The sequence below is a fragment of the Pocillopora verrucosa genome, chromosome 12 (assembly GCF_036669915.1).
Source record: "Pocillopora verrucosa isolate sample1 chromosome 12, ASM3666991v2, whole genome shotgun sequence".
NCBI classification, from domain to species: Eukaryota; Metazoa; Cnidaria; class Anthozoa; order Scleractinia; family Pocilloporidae; genus Pocillopora; species Pocillopora verrucosa.
Window position 1 is genome coordinate 19,302,542 of NC_089323.1, and position 12,421 is coordinate 19,314,962.

Genomic DNA, 12,421 nt, shown 5'->3' on the forward strand with positions numbered 1-12,421 from the left:
CTTTGACACCTCTTGAGTGACTTGCATCTCATTTTTCATTACAATATCACCCTGAAACAGTTTAGGTGACGAGAAAAAAGGAAATGATCACCGACTAAAGAAGCTCTTGATTGTGAATCAAATTCCTCTCGTTTGCATCTTAGGAAAATTATAGAGAACAGTACGGAGAATATGCATACTGATGTCAGGGTGTGAAGGGTTAAGAACCTCCTTTAGATGCAGGCGACAACTTACAGGCCATACGCATTCAATGATTTTTTTCTTTCTGTTGTAGCATTTGTCAACCGCGATGCACCACGACTTTATTCAGTAGCGCCTGACGTTATTTCTGTACAGAAAAGTAAAAAAAAGCGTGAATGTACTATCACAGTTTTATTGAGGATAGTGTACAAACATATGTCATAATTTTTTTTTTTAGCTAATTACAATTTGTACTCCACGGTTCTTTCGTTTCTCATGATTATTGTAGAGTGTCAAACGAATTCTATCTTACCTCGGTTAACGTATATTAGAGATCGACACACAAAGAACAACCAGTAGTTCATTAATCTATCACATAATTTTACTTATGTACAGCATGAGTGATATTACATCGTGAAACAGTTAAGACTTTGTTGCCGCTCTGAGAAAATCCTTGGCCTCGATTAGGCTAGCTCGCAGCTTGTAACCAATCAAACATAATACATCTTATAGCTTAAAATCCTAAGTAATTACTTGATTTAAAGAGCTTTTTTTTATTGCGTCTTTTAACCCTCTGCACCCTGAGAGTGACGAGCAAGCAATCTTTCCTTACAGCAATACTACTGAATCATTCGTTAATATCATGAGAATAAAGAAAATGATCGCCAACCGAAGAACCTTTGATTGTTGAACAATTCTCCCCACCAGTGCAAGAGCAAATGTGCAGAGAATAGTATGGAGAATATGGATACTGATGTTAGGGTGGAAAGGGTTAAATGCGCGTAAATGAAAACGCTGGCGATTAAGCAAATGTTTGATTAGTTAGAGTGGAAGAGCAAGCTTGCGGTCAAAGTAACGTGAAACTCGATCAAGGTCAGTCTACTTGAATTATTACGCCTAAGTTGAAAACTATGTACAGTTATGATAATCTATTTACAGTTCTTTGATTTGTCTTTACAGCTGGCTTACTAATAGCTAAAGGCAATTTGTATGACTTCTATTTGCTCGCGTTATTTTTGATTAACTTTTAAATCAGTGTTGATAGTATTAACAAATGAAGTACTTAAGAGGCTCTTAGGTACTAATACTCCTGTCACATTTTTAAACATGATATTTGATTGTATGATTTGTTGTTCGTTTTATGCGTTTGTTTGTTTGTTGATTTTGTTGTTGTTGTTTTTTTTTTGGTTTGCTTTATTTTTTTCTTTTTGGTTGCATTTACTCATGGCTTTTGATATCACCCGTTATCCTGATTACAAACAGACTTTCAAAGGGCCATAAATTTCATTTCGCGTCTTGGGCTTTATGAATTAAGAGAGTTAGTTAGTCAGTAAGTTAGTTAGTAAGTCGCCGGATCAGCCAATAAGGAATCAGTTGGACTTGGTCCTTTTGATAGTTTAGTCTGTCAATCAGTTAGCTTCCCTACGACAGATACTTTTCCGTTGTTTCAGCTCCATTTCTACTCGATTATTTCCGATTGTTGGCCTTAACTAAGTTTCTTTTTTTCTGTCTTGTTTTTTTCGTCTGTATGTCTTTGTCCATCAGTTAGGTGTTTTCTAATTGAACACTGATTTATATCTGACTCCCTGAGCCTGTATTTTGAAATTTATCTACCTGACTTACATCAAAGTTTACAAAATCGTTGTCTAATGTTTCTCTCTCAAAATCAAAGTCGAATTTCTAGGTTAAATTATCATGATGAAAACGTGTTTACAACTTACTTGATCTGATTTTAATCAAGTGGTAATGATTCGCTTCGTTACTTGATACTTGATGCGGTGAATTGTTTTGCCGTCAAATTGTCGAATATTTGATTATTAGACAAATTAGAGACTTCAAAGTCAAGAGTGTGCGAGTGTCATCTTGGCTATATTTTATCAGATAGTCTTCAGACAGTCCAAGTTTACCGTGTCAGTTGATCAGTTCCGAAATCTACTTACAATCGACAGTCATATTAGACAACATTAGTTGTTCAGTTGGTCAGAGAGCCTGCCTGTTTGTCTGTCTTTTGTCTGTCTATCGGTGAATCTATCTGTCTGCTTTTCGTCTGTCTATCGGTGAATCTGTCTGTCTGCTTTTCGTCTGTCTATCGGTGAATCTGTCTTTCCACTTTTCGTCTGTCTATCGGTTAATCTGTCTGTCTGCTTTTCGTCTGTCTATCGGTGAATCTGTCTGTCTGCTTTTCGTCTGTCTATCGGTAAATCTGTCTGTCTGCTTTTCGTCTGTCTATCGGTGAATCTGTCTATCCGTCTACCCGTCTGTCCGACGGTTCCTCTGTCATTGTATCGACTGTCAGCTGGCCTCTTTGTTTCATATGTTTAGTAGGCTCTCTGTTTAACAAACTCAAATCACATTGTTATGTTGCTATTTAAGCCTTTGCCTTCCGACATTTCCAAGTTTGGTTGGTCAGATAGCTTATTGGCCGATTAGTCGTTCCGTCCACCAGTCAGTCAGTCAGTCAGTCAGCCAGCCTTACAGACGCTCACTCTGTCAGTTATTCAATAAGTCAGCCAGCCAGCCGGTTAGTCCGTCCGTTGGTTAATTAGTCAGACAGTCAGTTAGTCAGTCAGACAGTCTGTCAGTCAGTCAGTATTTTAATCAGTCGGTTATTGAAATCGTTCTGAACAGTGATCTAGTCCGTTATTCAATCAATTACTCAGAAAGTCTGTCAGTCAATCAGTCATCTACCCACTCAGTCAGTCAGTCAGTCACTCCCTCACTCAGCCGGTAAGTCAATCAGCCAATCAGTCAGTAGAGTAGGCAAGTGCTGTGAGTCAGTAAATCCTTCAGCGAATCAGTCATACAGCTAGTTAAAATATAGTAATTTGATCGGTAAAAAAGCAGTAAGTCGGCCACTTGATCACCTACAACAACAATCGCTAAAATATTCACACAATAGGTGCTTTAATCCTAGAAATTATAACATTTTCTCTTTCATTAGCAATTTAGTCATCATTAATCCACAAAGGTAACAAAGCATGCATGTTTGTCGCTCTTTGTCCTAAATACATACGCGCTGTCGTAAAATGTTAGACAAGCTCGCTCTTACAAATTTACGACTACTTTATAGCCATACGATATTAACCTTGTTCGGTTTCAGTCACAGAAAAAAGGTCATGCAATGACCTTATGAAAACTCTCGAACACTTTAGACATAAATCGAAAATATTTCAATCGTCATTTTTCAGAGGCCTTTTGACCAATTAAATTCGTCTTTGAATCAGTTTGCGTCTTCAACCCTCTCTAGCAGTCAGTCCGTTAATCATCAGCCCGGCCAGTGAATTAACAATTTTAGAACTAATAAGTCTGATTATGCAGTCTCATATTGAGACAGTCTGTCCTGAGTCTCTCTAAATCAATTAGTCAGTGTGTTAGTCAATGAGTCCGTAAGGCAGATAGTCAGTCGACGTTCGTTTGTCATTCCGTCAGTTTTTCAGTTTGTCAATCCTTCTCTCGGTCTGTTGGTTTGTCCATAAGTAACAATGTCCTTGAATTCGACAGTGATTTTGTCTGTATACCCGTCCGTCAATCAGTCAGTGAGTTCGTAAGGCCTCTTCGCCGTCAGTTCGTTAATACGTTAGTCAGTCAGTCCTTCTCCATGTCAGTCCGTAAGTTCATCAGTCTATCTCCCCTTAAGTTTATCAGTCCTTAAGTTCGTCATTCCTTCTCTCTATTATGCCGTCAGTCTATTTCTCCTTCAGTCTGTCAGTTCGTTAGTCCGTCAGTTCGTTAGTCCGTCAGCCCGTCAGTCCGTCAGTCCGTCAGTCCGTGGGTCCATGGGTCTGTCAGTCCGTCGGTGTGTCAGTCCGTTGGTCCTTCTCTCCATCAGTCCGTCATTCCATCAGATAAGCGATCAGTCAGTTTACAGTTAGTGTGCTAGTAACAGCGGTTTTGTACCAGTCACATGTAAGACAGAGTTTGTTGGATAAGCTAATCCCTCAGCATGAAACTAAAACATGGCTTATATATTACTCATAGTTCCTCTGCATGCTTTGATGAACAGTTATACCAGCAATTTATAACTGCAGTCGTCGGTTTTTTCATCCAAAGCGAAGATTTTGCGAAAATTCTGTCAGTTTCTTGTGTAACAAACGTCAAGAACAAAGCTATTTTGTCGTCAGTTGTCTACTTATTGTCTGTCGTCGTCTTTGCCAGTTTGTGATAGCTGCCGGTATGTTTGTGACTTCCCCTATCCGTTTGTTTCTCGTATGTCATGTGCACTATCTAACCTACTAGGTGATTTACGTCTTTGTTTTTCAGCCTGTTAAGAAGTATTTTGAATTAACGATCTACTGCTCCGAGTTGATCAGTTGATACGATGCTTATAACATGTCATCTGTTTACTCACATGATTACTCAGTTTCTTGTATTTGTAAATTCAGCTTGCTTTGATGTACGTCATGTTTCGTAGTTCATAGAGAAATTTTCAGTTGATTTTCGAAAGCAATCCGGAAATGTACTGGTTTTGCTTTATTCTGCTCTGTGATTGGTCCGGAAAACTCGCGCCGCTCTTTCAGCCAATCACATACAAAAATAACCACGACTTGGTCGCCTGCGTTTTCCTGCGCTTTATGACGGTTTTTTTTTTAATTTGAGTTCTCATTGGATCTTCAATGTATTTCCTTCCTTCTGATTGGCTGTTGAAATTACTTTGGTTTTGGTTTTACGACACTCAATCGAAAAGCGCTCTTAGGTGTGCAGGGTGTTAGGAAAATGAATGTAGTTCTCCATTAAATCAGTCGGTCATAACGCGGAAGTCCTTCTGTCAGTTAAAAGGGAGTCAGTCAACCATCATGTTATTAAATCGTCGTTCTAAATTAATTTCTTTCAGTCAACAAAGTGGCAAGTCATTTAGCGATAAAAGTAATCAACGAGAATTCAATAAACAGGCTAATTGTTCGTTCTGTTTGCCATAGGATCGGTCATTCACCAGGTCATAGAGTCAGCTAAATTCAACTAGTTCGCTTTTTTTAAAGTTGGTCGTTAACTCATGAATGAGACAGACAGTCTGTAAGTCAATGCGCTGGATAAGAATCTCACTACGCAGTAATTCAGTCGGTCAGTCCATCGATGAGTGTGTCAGTTAGTCAGTAAGCCAGCCTATTATCTGATTGATGGTTGTTATTTGAGTTTTCCGTCATAAGCTTGTTAGTCATTCAGTAATTGAGCCAGTAATTTGATTTTATCAGCCTGTCAATAATTTGGTTGAGTAATTATTCTGCTCTCAAAATGATCAGTCAAGTTGTATGTGCCTGTCGGTTGATTAGTCAGTATAGTTAGTTATTCAGGCAGTCAGTCAGTCGTTTCATGCATCTCTGTGTTTGTTTGTCTGTCAGAGAGTGAGTTAGCGAGTTAGTGGTTTAGTGAGTCATTCGTTCAGTCAGTTAGTCAGTCAGTCAGTCAGTCAGTCATTCAGTTAGTTACCCGTGCCGCGCGTCCTCCTGTTTATCTGTCTGTAGGTGAGTCAGTCAGTTAGTTAATCAGTGATTGTAAAGAGTTTCAAAGCTGACGTTTCGAGCGTTAGTTTTTCTTCTTTCGCTCTGACAAAGGGCTAACGTTCGAAACGTCAGCTTTAAAACTCTTTACGGTGACCAATTTACATTCATGAGCAACTCAGTTGATAAATCCAAATTATATCATTATACTCCCCCACCGACACAGCACCACGGTATCTTTTGAAAACTTGCTCCCTTCTTTCAGTGAGTTAGTTAGTCTGTATGTCCACCAGTCAGTTTGTGAGTCCTTAAGTCAGCAAGTTAGTCCGGGTGAAGGAGACAGTCAGTGAGAACTGAATCAGTCACCAATTAATTATGTTAACTGGCTGATTGTTAGGTCAGTTCATTTAGTCGCCGAGTCGATCAAACACGTCAGCATGTTCATTAATTAAGTCATTCGGTCGTTTCGTCACTCCATTATGTAGTCATTCCACCATTCAATCAAGTCGTCATTCTGTTATTCTATCATTCCGTCATTCAAAACTACTATTATAGCGTCATTCAGTTATTCAGTAATTCAGCCAGTCTGTCGCTCACTTACTACCTCACACAGTCATTTAATCATTCAGTCATTCCGTCATTCAGCCAATCAGTAAGTCAATTGGCTTAAGTTAGTCAGTTATCTACCTATTTTGTTAGATAGTCAGAATTTACCATCAGTTTCCTAAGTCAGTCATAGCTGTTGATGTCATAAACTAGACAGTTATTTAGCTGATTACTCAGATACTGCTACGTTGATCATTCACCGCCGGTTTGTCAGGTGTTACACGTGTCTTTTCAGAACAGTTGTTTTTCTTAACAACTCATGTTTAGGCAAAGAGTATGAATAGTTGAGAATGAAATGTCTTTCAAAACGTTTTTATTCTCAGTAATAAAATTCGAAAAAACTATACTAGTGAATGATATAAAGTATGTAAGTTGATAACTGCGTAAGGCTGTTTTCTTCTGTTTTGGATGCTTTTTTTGTCTGTTTTTAGTTCCACAAAATGTTACAAATGCCTGTCAGTTCAAGCCGTTGTAGTCTGTATATATCTTTCTGTTGTTCTTTCAGTTCCTAAGTGTTTTTCTGGCAATTCTTGATAGACTTGCCTCAATCTGTCCCATTTCTGTAAGTTAGTAACTCTCTGTGTTTCTGTCTTTGTTATTGTCTTTGTCTGTTTTTTTTGTCTGTTTGTTTGTTTATCTGTTTGCCTTTGTTTGTTTGTCTCTGTTTCTGTCAGTCTGTTAGTCGGTCTGTCGATCCGTCGGTTGGTCGGTCGGTCTGTTAGTCCGTCGGTCTGTCTGTCCGTCGGTCTGTCAGTCCGTCGGTCTGTCGGTCTGTAAGTCTGTCAGTCTGTTGGTCGGACAGTCTATCCGAGTGACTGTTTGTGGGTTGGTTGGTTGTTTTTTTTTTTGTCTATTCGCCTGTATGTTGTCCGTTGGGCAGTTGTAACAATTCGTGCAGTTTCTAAGTGGCGTTCGATAAGGCAGCGTTTGTCCATTTACTTGATAGTTAGTTTCAATTTTGTTGAACCAACAGATAACAAATGCATAAGATCAGGAGGAATTTCGTAGAATCACTAACTTAGCTATAAAGTCAATTCAAATGTCGTCTTACTGTCAGTACAGTGAGCAGCAGTACAGTGGCATTACGTAAGTGCAAAGTTGTCCATAATGTATAATATAATATTGTCGCTGTAGGTAACCGGTCTGACGGTTAACTTCTATCTAAGTCTCTCTTTCTCTCTGCCTTTCTGTGTGTCTGTCTGTCGGTTTGTCGGACGGTCAGTCTGAACAATTACGTTGTTTTCTGATAAGGCAGTGAAAGTGAAGAGGTGAACGCTGAGTCAGTTAGTCAGTCAGTTTCTAGTCTAGAGACGTATCACTCAGTTGGTCATCTTAACGTCAATCTGTTAGTCTGTATCTCGGGTGGCGCATTATCGACATAACGAAAAGTCAGTTGACAGCCAGTCTGCCGACCAACCAGTCCGCCAGTTCAGAAAGTCAGTCAGACAGTGTGCGTCAGACAGTTCGACAGTTAGTCAGACAGTCGGTCAATCAGTCGGTCAGACAGCCATTCAGATGTTTCTTATATTATTGCTTATAATTAAAAGTTAATCCGTCAATCGTCGGCTTATAATCCGGACTATTCCTCGTTACACAGTCGATTTACAGTTTGGCGATAACTCAAGTCTGTAAGCAACCGCGGGTGGTAAGTCATATATTGTCACCGTTAGTCTCCCTGTTAGGTTGTCAGTCGGGTCTGATGTCACTTATTTTTATGCGCTAATCGTGCGGTAAATGTGATTTTGCATGTCTGTTAATTGCTTACATGGCACAATCACGACAGTTAGTCCATCTTAAAAATAATTGATTTAAGAATGAATATTCTATGTTGTCGACCACTGTTAGAGTATTGATGTCGTCATCTGCCATCGATATTATTTTAGAAAAAATAAAGAAATTTTGGTAATTCCTAACGGAAAAGCCATCAAGGAAAACAAGAAAAACTGATTAATTTTGCCATCTACATGTGGCTATTTACAAAACTACTTGTTTCATTGTCAAAAATATTACTGAAATATCTTACCTTACTTGTCTTACCTCAAGGTAAATACGTATTGTCTGCTGAAAATAAGTCTTAGAATGTGGATTAAAATCTTACTATGGATGAGTAAGGTAGAAATAACTGAAGGTTAAAAATTCCACATAATAATATATAAATGATTATCATTAAACTCGATATTACCGAAAAAAAGTTATTGTTCTACAAAACCGCCAATTTTACAGCGCATCTATTTCGCCCGAGTCGTGGAGCTTAGGAAGAATCATCCATTTGAGTGAATCATACGGAATGGGTAATAAAAATGGTTTGTACAACCGATGATATGTACTGAAAAATATATACATGAACATTATATACACTAAAAATGACTATTCATTTAAGATTTTTTGATATAAAATGGATCAGTTTTTTTCCTTTTCCATGACTTTGCAAATAAATAGCGAGAAATGTTCACCGAATCTTACTTCAAGCTCGTTAGTAGATGGTGGACCATGTGGAAATATACTTTTCATCGAAGAACCGTTTGCTTCGAAGCCCCCCCGCGATGCAATCAAGTTTTTAGCATGGCTAAAACTTTTAGTCTGGAAATGGGAAAAATTCTGTCAAATGATAAAACTACTGGAACTTTTTACATCAGCTGGGAACATTCAGCTGAGCGAACAACAGAATCTCTCTCCTGATGTATCCGTGGTCGAATCAAACGCAAGAGCATACTGATATTTTTGAGGGTTTATAAACGAAATAATTTCCTGAATCTAAAAGTGGGAAAACTATTTTAGCGCTGGCTAAGCTACAGGTGAGATCTAATCAATGCGCTTCCCCTTCAATTGACCACCGAAAATTTCCCTCAGCTGGAAGCCCAATACAGTCAAAAAAACAGGCACTGTTCTCAGTTTATCCCTATTTTGAACACGAAATGTTCCCGAACGTTTCCGATCTTTTTCCGAACTATACGTTACGGAGGTACTCTAGTGAGAGGGAGCGAAAGACCAAGATTCTCATGACAAATTCGACCAGTACTTGTTCCCTTGACTGCAAAATTTTTGCATGATCTTAGCTCAAATTGTTAACTCTAAAGCAAGACCACACTTCAAATAAGCAAGCTGCAGAGTGAAAGCGAAAGAAAATACATAAAGGATAAGCTAAAGTGGTAATTGCCCTCCAGGAAGTCTCACCGTAAAACACCGTCTGAACTGGTGTGGTCGCAAAGTTCCTCATTTCGAAGAATGAATCCTGCGCCCACAGTGCAACATTCGTGGTCAGCAAAAACAGCGTTCCTTGTCGGACTATATTCGCTCCCAGTTCCTTGAGCGGTCTGAAACGCAGCGCCTTGATAAGAGCAGTAGCCTGTAGCATGGCTTGGAACAGAATCAATGTTGATTTAGCGAGTGAGAAATCCGATGCGTAACGATGATTCCTTATTTCGGCGATGGCAGCTGTGAGGCATAAACCGGCGTAGAGAAACATCCCTGTGAACGAAACTATCAAGAGAGTGTCATCTGCACCAAACGGGTACCACGTAAATTTTTGATTCATTAAACACCTCAATACTACCCAGCAGGCCACGCACATGAACACCAGCAAAATAATTTGGTAAAGGTAATAAAATTTAAGCGCGTTTAGGGAGTCTCGGTCAACCCACAGTAAACCCACGGCGAGTAGCAAAACGATCGAGAACAAGAGACCAATCAAAAGGCCTGGGTCCGAGCTGGGGATCGCGTGCATGCGAAGTGCATCTTGATTCTCGATGCATGACTGACATATGGACGAGTTTGACATGGCTCTGTTCAGTGAGAAACGGCTGGAAAATCTGCCACTTGATACAGAATCCCTAGACGGTGTGGCGGCTTCGCAGGTCCCATATCCGTGGTCATGTTCGAATTTTTCTAGTCGTTCACTAAGATTATCTGATGTCGTATTAAAGTCAGACAGCTCGTCATAGATATAAATATCTTGTGGGTCGGGATCAAGATCCCGCATCCCGCTCCACATGGTGTACAAAATGCCACCCGCGATTAAGGAATACTCCATTGTAAATGGATATAAATAAGGTTCGGACGCCTCCCAAATCTTTTTCATGGAGTAGTGATTTGCAAAGCAAGCGTTCTCTTCACGAGTGCTTAGATCTTCAAGTGATTTTCGCGCACTGAAAATGCTTTTCGAATGGCTAAAAAGCGCTCGAAACCATAGGCACACGTTGGTACCAAGTATATGGAAAAGTACAAGTCGAATGCTCGGTGATTTATGAAGGGTGGCTGTGGCAAACTTTCTTAAAAATAGAATTTGCGCAAAAATAAACACAGCCTTGAAAATGGAGAAGAAAAGGCTGGATAAGTTGGATGAGCATTCGATATAAAATGTTATGTGGAGGAGATCCATGACACAACTCCCTGCGCCGAAAACGTAAGCACCCGCCATGAGAGGTCTGTGTGAGTGGGGCGAAGGCGTGATGAAGTCTACTGTCTTCCGATCGCTTTGTTTACAAAAGATGTAACAGATCCACAACAGAGCTGGACAGATACAGGTGATCAGGAACCCATCAATGTGGTCCGTTGTCACGCCGGAGTCGGCCTTAGAATCATCTTGAAGCCATTTAGAAAGATTAAATACCACCCCCGCTGTTGTTAGACAAATCAAGTACAATAAGCTAGCGATTTTTCCGTCTCCCTTTACGCCATCGTCCGGCAAAATCGGTTCCAGAACATACATGAGAGAAGTGACAACGCCACGCAAAAATTTTCGGTTTTCTTCATTTTTTGGTTCCTCTTTAGGCTGGACATTTCCGACGACTTTTTTCTCGTATAGTGGATAAGTTTCCTTCTCGCACCGCATGATGTTTAGTGTTTTTAAAGGTTGTTGAGCCTCAAGGTAAGAGGCCACACGGCCGCTTGTTTCTTCCTTCATGACGTCATGATGTACAACCATAACAGCCGGTGGATTGTGTGGGTCTTTTGATCAACATGGCTCTCTTATTGGACAGTTCATGAGCTCATTGTTGAGGAATCATCATTACTTCATGGCCCACTGGCTCATTAAAATTGGATTGGTTTCTATTGTCACAAAGCAGCCAATCAGAGCGCGAGGTTTAGGTCATGGATCAATGGAGCGATAAACTCATGAACAAAGAGTCAAAAGCAATTCTTTGATGGAGATTCGCCATTATTTTTTTCTTGGAAAAAATCAAATGTTTTTTTCCATAATTTCATGGTAAATAAATATCAGCAAATTAGTCCTTAAATTTCGCATTTATTTTTCTTATTTACCGGTCTGAACAATTTTAAATCACATCATATTTCGTAATATTTTGGATTCTAATTTTCCTTTTATAGCGATAGCGGAACACTCCCTGTCCAAAAATTGATTGATCATTTTAACAGAACCTAAACTTTATGCTCCTTGACCGAAAATAATCAAACAGCTTACACGCTTGAACTCATCTTAAAATATCAACAAAGACAGAAGTCCTTCTCTTCAGAAATATATGAAAACAAAATCTGATGAAGACATTCCAGATTCAAAACAGTCAACTGATCTACAAGACCTCTTGATTTCATTGAATTTTAAAGCCATAAATTTCGAGCGATTTTCAGCTCCTTTTTCTCCATTTTTACCTAAGCCTGCTGCAATATGATAGCATTTTGCTTTTAGTTTACCAAAGCGGAAAGAAAAATTACGTTATGGAATGTTAAACGGATGAAAATAAAGAGACAAATAAACCCATGAAGCGTGTAGGCTGACAAGGGTATTCAGTGAATTTTAGATAAACAGATGAACTAACCGGAAAATTTTCAACAACGAATCGCCACTTTCACACTCAGAGAATCGTTATTTTTCTGTCTGTGTGGTTCAAGAACCGTTTGAATTTCTCTACACTTCGCTGCATTTTCCTCCCAAACAAAAGACGTTAGCTTGCTCAGGCTAAGATGGCCTCTTTTTTCTCCGCTGCCATTCAGTTGGAACCTAATACTTCACAATTCTAAGCCCATAGTCATGCGAGGCCTAAAATTTCCCTCCTCTTCGTTGTTAGAATCTAATTATTTGTTGATCGAAAGCAGATTTTTTTCTGTTTTCAAAGAATTTCAGTAATACTAGTCGGGGCCAAGTATGCAATTTGTCGAACCAGTTTGCTGGTAAAAACTAGAAAGGAAGAATCAGCTAACAGGTATTTTGTTTCCCGCCCACTCCTCCTCGTTGTATCGAT

General features: G+C 39.4%; 1 protein-coding gene across 1 annotated transcript; it reads right to left on the reverse strand.

Moving 5' to 3' along the window:
* Window positions 1-406: 406 nt before the first annotated feature.
* On the reverse strand, window positions 407-11,250 carry LOC131771466 (proton channel OtopLc-like). Its single transcript, XM_066158852.1, has one exon. The coding sequence runs from the start codon at window positions 11,143-11,145 to the stop codon at window positions 9,274-9,276; it is 1,872 nt and encodes a 623-aa protein (XP_066014949.1). The 5' UTR covers window positions 11,146-11,250; the 3' UTR covers window positions 407-9,273.
* Between the last annotated feature and the right edge of the window lie 1,171 nt (window positions 11,251-12,421).

Bases quoted from the DNA above. Each gene is read 5' to 3' on its own strand.
- LOC131771466 (XM_066158852.1), bottom strand. From the start codon at position 11,145: ATGGTTGTACATCATGACGTCATGAAGGAAGAAACAAGCGGCCGTGTG.